Source organism: Peromyscus maniculatus, chromosome 1 (assembly GCF_049852395.1).
Source record: "Peromyscus maniculatus bairdii isolate BWxNUB_F1_BW_parent chromosome 1, HU_Pman_BW_mat_3.1, whole genome shotgun sequence".
Taxonomy (NCBI): Eukaryota; Metazoa; Chordata; class Mammalia; order Rodentia; family Cricetidae; genus Peromyscus; species Peromyscus maniculatus.
The window spans coordinates 78,566,055-78,581,767 of record NC_134852.1 but is presented as its reverse complement, the minus strand read 5'-3'; the positions used below and the strand labels follow the sequence as shown (position 1 = coordinate 78,581,767).

The following is a 15,713-nucleotide window of genomic DNA, read 5'->3' as shown; positions in this document are numbered from 1 at the left end:
GATTAGATTTTGTGCAAGATGATAAATATGGGTCAAATTTCATTCTTCTACATGTATATATGCAGTTTTCCCAGCACCATTTGTTAAAGATACTTTCTTTTATTTTCCAGTATATTATTTTTGGCTCTTTGTTGAATATTAAGTGGCCAAAGTTACATATACTCATGTGTCAGTTTTCTATTTTGCTTCATTGGCCTACATGTCTTTGTGTGTGTGTGTGTGTGTGTGTGTGTGTGTGTGTGTGTGTGTGTGTGTGTGTGCGCGCGCGCGCACCAGATCCTTATTGTTCTTATTACTGTTGCTCTGTAATATAATCTTCAGGAGTGATAATCCCTCCAGCATTGTTATTTTTTGCCCAGGATTGTTCTGTCTGTCTGGGGCCTTTTGTGGTTCTATATGAATCTTAGGATAGTTTTTCTATTTATGTGAAGAATGAGATGGGGAGTTTGATTGTGAACATTGAATTTGTAAATAGCTTTTGGCAGAATGGACATTTTCACAATATTAACTCCACCAATCCATGAACAAGGGATGTCTTTCCATTTTCTAATGTCTTTCTTTCCTCAGAGGTTTAAATTTTTCATTGTAAAAATCCTTCACCTCCTTGGTTAGGTTTATTCTTAGATGTTTTGTTTTCATTGAGGGTTCATGGAAGTATGCCTATGATCTCTTTTTCTATATGTTTGTTGGTGTTGTATAGAAAAGCCATTGATCTGTGAAGTTGATTGTTTATCCTGCCACATTGCAGAATTTGTTTGTTTTTAGAAGTTCTCTGGTAGAATTTTGGTGAACTCTAATGTATAATATCATATCTGCAAATGAAGATAGTTTGACTTTCTTATATAGCCCTGTCTTTCTTGTTCCTGATTTCAGTGGTATTGCTTCAAGTCTTTCTTCCATATATAATGATGTAGGCCTTGGGTTTCTCACATACAGCATTTATTATGTTGAGATATGTTCCCTCTAGTCCTGTTCTCTTTCAGACTTTTATCATGAAGGCTTGTTGGATTTGTCAAAAGATTTTTCTGAATCTATAGATAAGTCATGTGATTTTTGTCTTTAAGTCTGTTTATGTGGTATATTACATTTATTGACCTGTCTGTTTTGAACCATCCCTGTAACTTTGTTATAAAGTCAGCTAAGTCATGATGGATAATCTTTTACTGTATGTCTGTATCATTGAACTTTTTTGAATTTATGTTCATCAGGGATATTGGTCTGTAGGGTTTTGTTGTTGTAGTTTTACCTGATTTTTGTATTAAAATAATACTGGCTTCATAGAAGGAATCAGGCAATACTACTGTTTTTACTTTTTGACTAGTTTAAGATGGATTGACTGTAGATCCTTTTAAAGTCTGGTAGAATTTTGTTGTGAATCTGTCTGGTTCTGGACTTTTTAGGTGTAAGGCTTCAGTCTTCTCACTTGCTATAGGTCTGTTTAGGTTGTTGTTGATGATGTTTTCTTTAATTTTGGTGGTTTGGCTGACTTTAGAAATTCACCTTTTTTTTTCTTTTTTAGTTTTTTCAACTTAATGGAATACAGGTTTTTATATTATTCCCTTACAATATTCTGAATTTCTTTGGTGTCTATTGTAATGCTTCCCTGTTTATTTCTGATTTTGTTAATTTGGGTCATCTTTCTTTTGGTTAGTTGGGCCAAGAGTCTGTTGATCTTGTTTATCTCCTTAAAGAATCAGCTCTTAGATTCATTTATTTGTGTGTGTCTGTGTGTATTTTTGTTGTTTCATTTGTTTCTATTTTATTAATTTCTGTTGTGATTTTTAGTAGTTCTTGCAGTTGACTTCATTTGGATTTGGTTGTTCTTATTTTTCCAAATTTTTGAGATATGCATCTTTACGTCATTTATTTGTGCTGTTTCCAGCAGTTTAGTCTAGGCGTTTAGAACTATATAGTACCTCATAGGACAGCTTTCACTGTGTCTTAGAGGTTTTGTTGTATTGTGTTTTCATTTAGTCCCAGGAATGTTTTTTTTTTTTCTAATTTGACCCATTCTGTAATGAATTGTTCAATCTCCATGAGTTTATGTTTTCACTAGAGATTTATTTGCTGTGAATTTTCAGTTTTATTGTATTATGATCAGATAGGTTACAAAGAGTTATTGCATCTTTCTGAATTTGCAGAGATAGGTTTTGTGGCCCAGGATGAGATCTGTTGTAGAGAAACTTCCTTGTGCTGCTGTGTAGAATATATATTCTTCAGAGAAATCCTGTCTCAAAAAAACCAAACATACAAACAAACAAACTATATATTCTTTGGTGTTTGAGTGAAATATTCTATAGATGACTTTTGACTATCAGATGTGTAGGCTGTCAGTTAGTTCTGATGTCTCACTGCTTTCTTTTCCAGAAGACCTATCTACTGGAGAAAGTGGGGTATTTAATTTTCGTACTCTTTATTAATGGGTTGATGTTAATTTGTGCATTTAATTCCAGTAGTACATTTTAAATGGAATTGGACGCTCCTGAGTTTGGTGTATGTATATTTAGGACAGTAATTTTTTTTTTTTTTGGTTAACTGTTCCCTTGATTAGAATGAGTGCTATTGTTGATCACTTCTGATTAATTTTAGTTTGAAGTTTATTTTTATCAGATATTAGGATAGTGATACCTGCTTGTTTCTTGGCTCCATTTCATTGGAGTACTTTTGTTCTTTGCTGAAGGAGATACAGTGATTTCATAGTATTTATTTCTAGTTTTTGTGTGTGAGGTTTACAACTTTTTACACATACAGGTTTTCTTCCAATTATTGAAAATAAATTATGAAATGTTTTCCATTTTATGTTTTCTGATTTCTATGGTATAGGTAAAGAAATATTATTAATACTCATTTTGATTTGGGATCATAAATATTAATAACATTATACAATAAATAGATACAGTTTTTAATAGTAATACTTATATTTGGATTACATCACACCAAATATCTGAGAATTATATTTTAGCCTCCATGATGCATATAATGCATTTACTTTCAACTTTCTTGTTAAAAAAGTTATTTTCACTTAGAAATTGCCAAGATGTCTAGCTAGTTTAATGGTATTCTATGTTGGGAGCTAGTAGGATCTGGGTTTTCTCATTCACGGTGTGGTATGCTGTCTCAGTCAGCTAATGCATTGAAATTGTAACATGTTGTGAAGAAGCAGAGCCCGGAAACTGCACAAGGTGCTGAAGTAGAAGCGACAGTTTGATAACATTTAAAGTTGATTCTTAAAGACGCTTTTGCTCTCAGGATTTTTTTCTGTCATAATTGTAAAGGCAGCTATAGTTTTTGTTTGTAGTAATGTTTTCTCATCACAATAATTATATTAAATGAAAACACTGAAAAAACTTCCCAGAAGTCACTAATTTCAGTTTCCTCGCTTATGTCATCTAGTATTTTATCTTTTATCCACAGAATTTTAGAAGCAAAACCAGAATTTTATTTTCTACAAACAAAAATATGTTCAGCCCTTTTAGTAGCTGTGATAGTTGATATATGGACAGGCCATCGCTGTGTGCTCTGTCCCTGCTTTCCCACAGCTCCACTGTTTACATGTATAGAGGCAGAAGCTCACTATACGTGTGTCTCTTGCCACTTCCCTGTACTAAGTCCTGAAAGTAGACTTGAAATGGATTTGTAAAGGTAAGTGGAGAGTCCATTTCTTACTGCCATGTTTGGGTGTTGAGTGTTGACCCAGTTGTTTACAAACTTCATGTCTGCAGCATAGTTTGAAGTTGTTACTATGTAACAGAAATAAATACTTTTGTTCCAGGGGGTGGGCTTCATTTTCTTTCCAGTTCATATTTTGTCTCATCAGTTTGCCCATATTCTAGAGACTCCAAATGTATAATTTTTAGCACTGTAGAATGAGTCTTAGATTGAGTTTCCCATTGATATTTCTACCTGTCCATGGCTGCCTCAAGTTTAATATGTTCAAAATGGGATCCCCTTAGGTTTTATTGAAGAAGTAGTGAATTATTAAAGATTTCCTCCTAATAAAAGGGTTCAGTTGTTGATTGTTTATATATAATTGTTTTATTCCATAGTTTTAGTAGCTTTTGAAACATTTGGTATTTGATTGATTCACTAGAATCACAAAAGTAGAGACTTGATTAGCTCAATTTGATACTCAGCCAAATTTAGTAATAAGATTTTACTTTATTTTTTAAATCTGTACAGTTAAAATACTTTAAAAATTTTGAGTTAGATTATTCTTTTTATTTTATGTATGAGTGTTTTGCCTGCCTGAATGTGTGTACGGCACATGCATGCTTGGTGCTTATGGAGATTTGAAGAAGGCACCAAGGGAATTGGAGTTAGGAATGTTTGTGAACCATTAGGTGGATGGGAATCCAACCTTAGTCCTCTGCAAGAGCTACAAGTGCTCCTAACTACTGAGCCATCTCTCCAACCTTTAAATATTTATTTACTTAGCAAGCTTCCTTCACATAGTGGACATAATTATTCTTAAGATATTTCACTATTATCATGAATGCTCAATTCTGAGATATATCTTAAATGAGGAGAGTAATGTTTAATTGAGTTGGCAATGTTTGTTTAAAAATATAATTCCTGAGTTTCAAAGACCCAGATAGTTTTCAGTTATCAAAAAGTTTAAAGTAATTTTTTCTGTGTTGCCTGAATATAATTATAAGACTTGAGATTTAATTAGAGAGATTCTTCCTTCCACCTAAGAAAGATACAGTATTTACTTTGTATGAAAAATGTTTTTTATTTTTATTTTATTTTATTATTATTATTATTTTTATTTTTTTTTTTGGTTTTTCGAGACAGGGTTTCTCTGCGTAGTTTTGCGCCTTTCCTGGAGCTCACTTGGTAGCCCAGGCTGGCCTCGAACTCACAGCGATCCACCTGGCTCTGCCTCCCGAGTGCTGGGATTAAAGGCGTGCGCCACTAACGCCTGGCGAAAAATGTTTTTTAAAGGATGATTCTAAATGTTATCTTTTTAATAAAACCTTTAGCTGTACTTTATAGAGAAATCAGTTATTTGATCCCAAAGAGCTGGTGGTTGTTAATCTTTATTTAGAATTAATGAAATTTGATTCTTGCAGTTATTTTAAAGTCATGTATTTACATTTTTGTTTTAGTATTTGTATGTTTTGAAATTAAGTAGATCTGTGTTTCCATATATCCATATCAAGAATGTTTTCATCTTCCCACACCTAAATTCTATACCTAATAAATGATAATTCCTTATTCACAAATTCTTCCTTCCCTCCAGTGCCTGGTAACTACCATCCAACCTTCTGCCTCTGTATGTGACTAGTCCTCCTGTGACTGACTTAGTTTCTTTAGCACCCATCTTCATTGTTGCTCCATATTATCATGCAATATATAAAAGGATCCCTTTTCCCCCAAAGTTTTAAAGGACAAATAACTGTGTGTGTGTGCATTTCTGTGCATGTGTACCATATTTTATTTATTCATTCAAATACTTATGGACATTGGGTTGTTTTGCCATTGTTTTAAAAATTATTTGTTCATTTATTTGAGGCGGGGGGCGGGGAGAGGGAGAGACAGACAGACAGACAGACAGATAGACAGACAGTGGGTTTGCACATGCCACACTGAGTGCATGGAAGTCTGAAGACAATGGCAGTCATTTCTCATCTTCTATCATGTGTCTACCAGGGATGAAACACAGGTCCTTGAGCTTGGTGGCAAGCCCCTTTATTCACTGAGCCATCTCGCTGGCCCTCTTTTTCTTTAGACTATTATAAATGCTACTCCCATGAACATTGGTGTGCATATGTCAGTCTGTACTTTAGATTCCTTAATTTACATATCTGGAAGTGAAATTGTTGGGTCAAATGGTAGTTCTTTTTTTTTTTTTTTAAAGCATCTGTATACTTTAAGAAAACAAAACAAAACAAAAAACCCACAGCAGCTGCTGTGTTTTATATTCCCATAAATCAATGAGGGTCTCAGTTCTATAGGCATGTTAACATTTCCTTTTTATACTTGAAAAAAGTAATAGTGATTTTGGCTTGGCAAGATGGTTGGGTGAGTAAAAGTACTTTCTACCAAGCCTAATGGCTTGAGTTTCATCCCTGGAGCCCACATGGTGGATCTTCACACTCAGTCGTGACACATGTGCTCCCCCTCCCCATAATAACATGTAAATAGTCATCTGAATGTATGTAGAGAGGGTTTTCAATGCCTAGTAATTAGTCATGTTGAGCCTTTTTTCATATGTTTACTGACCATTTATCCATCTTTTGAGAAATACTTGAGACAGGATTTTATTCTGTAATCAAAGCTGTCCTGGAACTCATTATGCATCCAAAACTGTCCTTCAACTTGTATTGTTATTCTGTCTTAGCTTCCCAAGAGCTGCAGGGATTTCATGAGCTCCCACTCTTAGCTTTCCTTTGCCCATAGTTGACTCACTCCTTTACTATGTGAGTTCCAGGGATTGAATTCGGGTCACCAGGCTGGTTGCAAATGTCTTTATCTACCAAGACATCTTGCCTGTCATATCTTTTGCCCATTTTTAAATTGGATGTTTTTGCTTTTGGATTTTAGGAATTCTTTATATATTTTGGATACTATTCCCATGTCATATATATAGTGTTTTATTCTTTTCTCTGGGTTGCTCTCTTATTCTTCTGCTAGTAGTGTTCATTGAGATGTATTTATTTATTTTGTATATATGTGTGTATGGTGTGCATGCATGTTTGTGTGTCACATTTGTGTGGGTGCACCTGTGCAGTGCATATGGAGGTCTGAGGTTCCTTGACATCTAGTGTCTTCTTTGGTGACTCTCTCTATATTGAGGCAGGGATCTGTTGCTGAATACAGAGCTTCCTCCTCTGCACTGACTCTAGGCTCCTGTCATGTTTACCTGGCTTTGGGTAGATTTTGAGGATACAAACTCTGGTTCTTGTGGTTGGGTGGCAGGTGCTTTACTCATTAATATTAATCCTAGCCTCCATACTTTTAATTTCAGTGAAGTCTTGTTTGTTGTTCTTTTAATTTGTTGTGGTTTTGGTGTTGTGACTAAGAAGTCACTGTCAGTCCAGTTTCTGGAAGCCTTTTCTGTTTTCTTCTAAGAGTTTTACAGTTTTAGCAGTTAGGTTTGGATTTCAATTTCAGATTGATGTTTGAGTTGATGTTTGTATGTGGCATTAGGTAAGCACGCAGATGATTCTTCCTTGTGGGCATCTACTTTCTCAATTTGTTTGAAAGGATGTCCTTTGCTATTGAATGATCTTGGTATTTTTGTTAAGAACCATCCATTTATTTTTATTTCTGGGCCTTCTATTCTATTCCATTAGTCTGCATGTCTTCCTCTGTGCTTATGCAACATTATTTCAATTTGTGACTTTAGTAAATTTTGAAATAATAAAAAGTGAGTCCTCCAGTTTCAGTGTTTTTCAAGATGACTTTTACTGATTGGATTCCTTTGAGGTTCAGTAAAGATGCAGAGTGACTTTTTCAAATGCTACAAAAATATGAGGATTTTGATATAATTGCATTGTATTTATAGATTGCTTTGCCTAGTATTGACATCTTAATATGTAAAGTTTTACAGTCCATGAATAATATTTTTGACTAGTGTTTTAACATTTTTAGTATATTAGTTTTTAATATGCTTTATTTCACATTAAGTATGTAGAACTGTTTGATATGTTGGTATTGTATTCTGATACATTTCATGAAAAATGTTTTATAGCTCTCATTCTTTAAAGTATGGATCTTTTAGAAGTTTGATCCTTGTGTACACACACACACACACACACACACACACACACACACACACACAGGTTTTGAGGTTAAATTTTTGTTGTACATGTCTGTCCTTTGATCTGATATATAATTAATCACTTGGCAAATTTTATATGTGATTATAAAGAAAGTATTTTCTGCAGTCATATATACAGTGTTCTGTGTGTCACTGAGATTGTTGACCTGGTTGTGTCTCATTCATTTTGAACTGTTTGTTCCATGAGTTGCTAAGAATGCTCTGCTAAAATCTACTTACTACAACTGGTTTCAGACAGGCCTTTGGGGAATGGCTTTGTTTACAGTCAGATTTCTGTTCCTTACCTAGTTTATTTGGAAAGTCCATTTGTATAGACATAAAATTCAGTACAGTAGTAAAACTGTATGAGAAACTGTATCCTCAAAGCAGTTGGTAGAACATTGGACTCGGATGTAGACATTTTAAAGTTCCTGTACTGTAGGAAAGGAGAGTGTGTCTCTGATGTTGCTGGCAGGAAGGCATATTAAAAGCTTTTGAGCCATTGCCCGCCGTGTGCAGTTGTCTTGAGCATGTGCCTGATTTCCTTTTTCTCTTTAGCCCTTAATTTTTCTTGAGCTTATGCAGTGTATAAAAATGTTGAAAAGTGCTTGGTTGTCAACAGGGAAAACACCAGAGAGAAAGTTACTGCACAGTAAATTGTGTAGTAAGCATTTTACATCCTAACCAGGATAGTTTACTTCTATGAATGGGCATTTTTTATATTTCAGTTAAATTTTTAAAACAAAGGAATGATTGGAGAGCGTGACTTAATGTACAACATCATTTCCTCACTTAAAAATAGCAAATAAGCTCTTGATTATAATTTTACATAGAATGTCTTATTTTGGTTTTGTTTTTTCTTTTTTGAGTCAGCGTTTCTCTGTTTAACCATGGCTACCCTGGAACTTGCTCTGTAGACCAGGCTGGCCTCTAACTCAGAGATCCATCTGCCTCTGCCTCCTGAGTGCTGGGATTAAAGGCGTGTGCCACATATAATCAGATATCATATAATCAGATATAATATTATATGTGATATTAGGTATTATAGCTTACTGGTAAAATGAAATTCAAAAAAAATTGCACAGGGCTGGAGAGATGGCTTGGAGGTTAAGAACACTAGCTGCTCTTGAAGAGAACTAAGGTTTGAGTGCTAATACCCACATGATAGATGACAACTGTTTGTAACTCCAGCTCCTGGGAATCCAGTGCCTTCTTCTGGCCTCTGTGGGTATCAGACTCACAGATGATGTACAGACATACACGCTGGCAAGACATTCACATATATAAAATCAAAACTATTTAGTAGTGATGGTGGTAGTGGTGTATATGTGTCTTGAGTGTGTACGTGTGCTATGGTGCACATAATGGTGGTCATGGGTCCACAGATAGAACTCGGGTGGACAGGCTTACATGCAAGCACCTTTACCTGCTGAGCCATTTCACTGACCTGAATAGACCTTTTTTGTAAATTGTCCCGTGTCTTCATCCCTGCGTATGTATGTGTCTTTCCTGCCTTGAAGTTTGCCATAATAAACTATGGCATCAAATTTTGTTTGTGTTTACACAGTGTGTCTTTCTCTCTGCTTGTAGCCTCATGTTAAGTACCACCTCTGGAATTCTCAGAAAATGAGGATTGTTTGTAAATGGGGTTCGGTTATCTTTTTTAATTAGAGGTTTAATGGAAAGTTATAATGTAAATACCCATATACTTGGATTAAATGTGTCACCTCCTGTTTTCTGTTTCTATCCTCTTTTTTGCCTTCTTTTGAATCATTAATCCATTTTCTCGTCTTGTAACATTTTTAGCTACCCATACTTTTTATTGTTCTTCCAGTGGTTTACCCTAGAGATGGTGAAATGTACCCTTGACTTATACAACTCAGTAAAGAGTTCCCTGTTTGCTCATCAATAAAATATTTGAAAACACTTTAACTCCATTTGCTACCCTCCTGAAATAATATTATTTTGTGTCTTCTAATATTTTAAATCCTACAAAGTATTACTTACTGTTAACATTTTAGTTAGTATTTGTGTAGAATTGTTTATGTATTCTATTTCTTGTACTAAACTTTTTGTACTTATTCAAGTCATATCTGTTATCTGTTTTTCCTTCTATTTAAAGAGATCCCTTTCAATATAATTTGAATGATGCTGTTTCTTATTCACCTAGAAATGTGTCTGTTTTGACCTTCATTTTTGGGGGTGGGGAGCATATTTTTCTGAGATAACAGAGTTCTGGTTTGGTATTCTCTCTCCTACTTTGTAGCATTTTGCAACAAATCAGCGAAGTATATATTTTATGGCTCTTTTGGAAATGTTTTCAAAAAGCATCTTTCCTTTCCTGTAAGCTCTTTGTGGGGGGTTATACTGGTGGCCTTTCTCCTATGCTTGCTACCATGGTAGTTTGGAAAGTTCTTAGCTACCATGTTTTCAGATCATTTCTCCTCACTGTTTTTCCTTCCATTTTTATAGCTCTACCTGGGTATTTCTGGACCATTTTCCCATATGTTTCTCATTCTCATGGATTTTTTTAAAAATATATATCATTTAGTCTAGATGGTTTCTTCTTGCTTATGCTCTGGTTTGTTGATTTTATATTTCTTCAATTTTATCTAGTCTGTTATCAAACCATTTCATAAGTTTTTTCTTTTCAAAATTGTATTTTTTATCCTTCCATTTTTAATTCATTTAAAAATAATTCTTAGAACACATTAACCCAAAATCTTCCTGATAATGCTATTTTTTGATCTAATATAGGTAAGTTTCAACTCCACTTTAAAATTATTTTTGTCTTTTTAAAATTTCTAGTATTTTACATGAATTTGATGGTAATGTTGTGTTTGAGCCACGGTTTCCTTTTGCTACTGAACGGTAGCTATACTAATAGCTCTCACTAGTCTAGGTTGCCTTACTCTCCCAGGGTTGAAATGACTGTAGCTGTCCTTCCCATGTAGATGATGTTCTGTTTCTTGAGTAACTTTGTGTCCATGGGATAGACCTTTGGAGTCTTTCCAGGTGCTTGGTGTGCTTCCTAGGGCTGATCCCCCTGGGCAGGCCTGGAATCTAGTTTCTGCACTTCCATTTGTAGATGTGTTGGGAGCTCTGTTGGCTTTCTCAGTCTCAGTCAGTAGTTTTAGAATCCACTTCTGCCAGCAACAACAGAAGTAGAAAGACTGGTTTCTTCTAGATCTCAGACCTGCACATTATTATGTGTTGAAAGTTGCATATTGCCTTAAAACACTACTTTTTAGCTTTACTATTTTAGTTCTAAGAGGAAGGTTGACTTCCAGTGTCCTGTTTCACAACTGTGAGACAAAATACTTCGATAGTGGAATTCATAATTGTTCCAACTATAGAGATAGTACATATGTGTATCTTGAGGCACTGGAAGATCTTGTATACTTCAGGAGTCACATTTCTGCAGTGAAGTGTGTGAATATTTATCTTGCCAGCACAATGCACATTTTTTAATGGTAGGAATTAGAGTGTGATCTGTTAGGAAACATGATTTGGAATAAGTCCAGTTCCATTGATGTCCTAGTTGGCTTTCTGTTGCTGTGATAAACACCACGACCAAAAAGCAACCTAGAGAGGAAAGGGTTTATTTCAGCATACAGTTTACATTTCATTGTCCAGGGAAGCCAGGCAGGGACATGAAGGCAAGAGCTGAATGAAGCAGAGACCAATGAGGGAGACTGCTTATTGACTTCTTCTCTGGTCTGCCCAGCCAGTTTTTTACAGCCTAGGACTACCTACCCAGGCATGGCCTGCTTACAATGGGCATCAGTTACCATTAAGAAAATGTTCTTTGACATGCCCACAGGTTAATCTGATGGAGGCCCTTCCTCAGTTGAGGTTCCCTCTTCCTAAGTGACTCTAAGGAAGTGTCCGCTGACAGAAAGTAATCAGCACGGTTGCTGATAGTGCAGATCTACCTGGGTTCCACATCTTTGAGTCCCTAAACCTTCCTTCTCTCTTGTTGCAGAGCCTGTGCATATAATGTTCTCTTGTATGTATACCTTCATATTCAGGTGAACATCTTCTGACCTGCAAATCCAAGTTGGGTATCGGTCAGATAAATGACATTTTCAGTTTTGAATGGTATGGATTCATTTGTGTGATGGTTTAGTATCTTTTCGCCTTTGTGGACTCTGAACTTTGTGAGATGAGGAATCATGTATTACTGACACACACCCCTGTACCTTTTCTGTCTCTTCTTGTGTCTCTTGATCCATTGTGTCCTGGCCCCCCCCCCCCACACTCTTGTTTTCTTTTTCTCTTTTCTGCTATACTTGGGATTATTGAACCTAGGGCCTCCAGCATGCTGGACAAGTGTTGTGCCTTAAAGCCCTAGCTCTTGAGCATTTTATAAATACTCGTGATTTGATGTTTGGGAGTACATTTATTGTAAGTGAGTGATGAGTTAATAAGTTATTGTAGCAGATATTACAATTGTATTATTTAAAAAGTAAAATAATGAACATGGGAAGATCAGTAAGCAAGGATGTACCGAGGAAAAAACCTATTGCTTTCAAGCAGATTTGCATTTAATCAGACCCTGAAATTGCATGATAGAGTTGAAAATTTGCTCTGGATTTCAATTTCGTGTTTAAATGGAATCTTAACAGATAAGGGGGTATTCATTTAATGCTCAGAGAAATAGTATTTTACTTAAGTGTGTAATAACACAAAGTTTATATAGTAGTATCTTCGTAGACTGATGAATAGTATTAAAATTTGGCTGTAGGGTCAATTGATTTAGAATAATTTATAAGGGCAAATTAGAACCACTCATATTAGCTATCTTTTGCATGAAGGTCATCCGGAGCAATAAAGAATATTGTGTGTTGCTGATGATAGAAGTTTCTAGAGTCTGACTTCCAGAAGTGTTACCTTAGTGTTTACCCCTTTACTAAGTGACTTTTGCCATGTTACTTAACTTTTTTTGTGTCTACGCATCCCTAGTCTCCATATTTAACAAAATAGGGATAATAAAGTCTAAGTATAGAGAATCTAGGTAAGAATGAATGAACGGAGATTTTTCCATACTTAGAAAAATGCCTGGCATATACAAAAAGTCTCAGCAACATTGGCTATTGTTGTTGCTGTTGTTATTATTATGTGCATTGTGAAAACTTTGAATACTGTAACTACATTTGCTTAGCAGTATAGGTACAGAGAGATCCAGGTGAACTTTAAGAGGTAAAATCAAAGACTTCAACCTGCTTACTCCGTTTTGGTAACTAGAAATTCCAGCCGAAGAATCTTACTGTGTCAGCATAAGAGCAGATTTGAAGTTTCTATAGCGTTTAATGATTTACAAGTTGTCAGAATTGAAATTTTCTCATTTGTGCTTTCTTTTAGATTTTCAAGAAAATTTCAGCAGTAGCCTTGGACTAGAAGGTTACATAATACAAGCTGTGTACGATGCTTTAGAATATTGAAGAAAATTAGCTACTGAATTAATTTTTTGGAATATAAGGAAGAAAAGGTATCTGAAAATGGGGCGGAAGAAAATACAAATCACACGCATAATGGATGAGAGGAACCGGCAGGTAAATGAAATTTTAATTTATTTAATTGGTCATTATATTTCTAAAACATAGAATGGTCAAAGCTTTCTTCCTTTCTTTTCTTTCTTTCTTTCTTTCTTTCTTTCTTTCTTTCTTTCTTTCTTTCTTTCTTTCTTTCTTTCTTTCTCTCTCTGTCTCTCTCTCTTTCTTTCTTTCTTTCTTTCTTTCTTTCTTTCTTTCTTTCTTTCTTTCTTTCTTTCTTTCTCTCTCCCTGTCTTTCTTTCTTTCTTTCTTTCTTTCTTTCTTTCTTTCTTTCTTTCTTTCTTTCTTTCTTTCTTTCTTTCTTTCTTTCTTTCGTTCGTTCGTTTTTTAGATAAGAGTTTCTCTGTGTAGCTTTGAAGCTACACTGGAACTCACTCTTTAGACCAGGCTGGCCTTGAACTCACAGAAATCCGCCTGCCTCTGCCTCTCAAGTGCTGGGACTAAAGGCACGCGCCACCACCTCTGGGCTCAAATCTTTCTTAAAATTGATTTCAACTCTAAATGTTTAAAGTTCCAGAATAAATGATAAATATTAGATATAAAATGTGTCCTGTCATGTGCTTTAAAGAAACCTTCAAGTATGTTTTCTCATGTGTACAGTAGAAAAGGAAATCCTTCCATTTTTCCTTGTAGTTTTCATGCAGTGCTTGGCCTTTGATTTGTAACTCACCTTTGCTAGTCTCTTGTGATTATTGTGGGAATACCATCCCTTGTACTAAGAAGTGTATGTATAGGTTTGCAGTTACCAGTCAATGTCTTCTAGTCACTTACATTTTTATGGTTAGCCAAGAAATAATGAACATAGTTTTGAAGCCTTATTATCTCACATATTTCTAAAGCATACATGTATCATACGTCAGCTTTAATTGGTAAGTTTGCAGTACCAGTGTCAGTGAATTCTTTCAAATTCAAGAGAGTTTCAATATGATTCTGACCTGTGGAGTCTAGATGTTGTATTTAAAACTAATTGGCAATATGTCCCCAAAACTAGCTGCCTGTTTTTCTGAGTGTTATCAGCACCATCATGCCTATTCATTTGTATACTTTCTATATTGAGTAGGTAGTATAAAACTCTATGGCCCATGGGCCCCAAATCTTTGATGTTGGTTGTTTTAAGAAAAGTTGACTGGCCCCTTAATTTAGAGAAAAGAAGAAAAAAGAATTTAAGAGAATATTATAGTAAGCCTCTCATTCCTCATGTTCAAAGCATGTTCAGTAGGGAGAGATGTTATCTCTGGGAAGTTTGTCAGAGGTTCGAAGAACAACTTCTGCAAAGTAGGACCAACACAGCCCTTCAAGTGTGCTTTCTCAAGGTCAGTATAGAAGTTTACCTGAATGCATATATAACTGTAGACTCAGCTCAGTGAGCATTAGGAAGAGAAGGGCTGTTAGTGGGAGTCATCATGGGCTGAAGTAAGCCCTTGTTTCAACTCATAAAAACTGCTTAGCAAAAAGACAAGGCCTGCACGGTATGTATGGTACATTGGGAAAGTTGATAAAATAGAGGAGATGGATAAAATAACCATCCCATCATTGGAAAGGAAGGAGTCCAAAGAAGACTGTACATAAACTTTTCAACCTGTGAAGATGGTAACATGAAGAGAAAGGAGGATCTGCTTTACAAGAACACAGAAGTATAAATGTGAAGTGAGGCTTGTATGCAAGCAGAGAAGTAGCATAAAATCTCCCAGCTCTCATCTTACGAATACCCATGGTTAAGTTGGCCATAGCCAGTCTAGACCTATGTGTTGAAGACTGCATATTTAAAGGGAAAGAGGAACTAGGCCTATGTAGATGGCTATGTAGTAGGAACTTTATAAGTTGAGAGGATGACTTTGTCTAACAAAAGATCCAAAGTTTGACAGGAAGGGAGAGGGGCCAGATCCAGGAGAAGTCAAGGGAGGGGATGCATGATAAAGAAACTGTACAAAATTATCAAAAAACTAATGAATAATTTTTGACATCTTATAAGTCCTGTTACCACTGGCTGGAATATCTATAGAACTGAGATGAAAATAAAGTATCTATTGTTTTGTAAAACAAATACATTCTTGACCAGTTGCTTACAGAGAGAGTGTTAGTATATCAAATTCTGTTTTCCTATTGGCTTATGTTATAAAATCAGAAGGACGTAAGGATCTCTCCTCTCTCCTCCCCTCTCCTCTCCTCCCCTCCCCTCCCCTCCTCTCTCCTCCCCTCTCCTCCCCTCCCCTCCCCTCCCCTCTCCTCCCCTCCCCTCCCCTCCCCTCCCCTCCCCTCCCCTCCCCTCCCCTCCCCTCCCCTCCCCTCCCCTCCCCTCCCCTTCTATATGTGTCTCTGTCTCTCTCTCTCTGTCTCTCTGTCTTTCTGTCTCTGTCTCTGTCTCTCTCTCTGGTTTTTCAAGGCAGAGTTTC

The 15,713-nt window shown here is 35.8% G+C and overlaps 1 protein-coding gene across 13 annotated transcripts in view; it reads left to right on the top strand.

Annotated features, from left to right (window-relative positions):
* Mef2a (myocyte enhancer factor 2A) overlaps positions 1–15,713 on the top strand; it is a 128,844-nt gene that overhangs the window by 42,847 nt on the left and 70,284 nt on the right. For all 13 annotated transcript variants that reach the window (XM_076544672.1, XM_076544682.1, XM_076544628.1 and 10 more), the window contains one exon: positions 13,130–13,320. In XM_076544672.1, coding sequence (XP_076400787.1) covers positions 13,267–13,320 — 54 coding nt within the window. In that variant the 5' untranslated portion in view covers positions 13,130–13,266. The remainder of the gene's footprint in view (positions 1–13,129; positions 13,321–15,713) is intronic.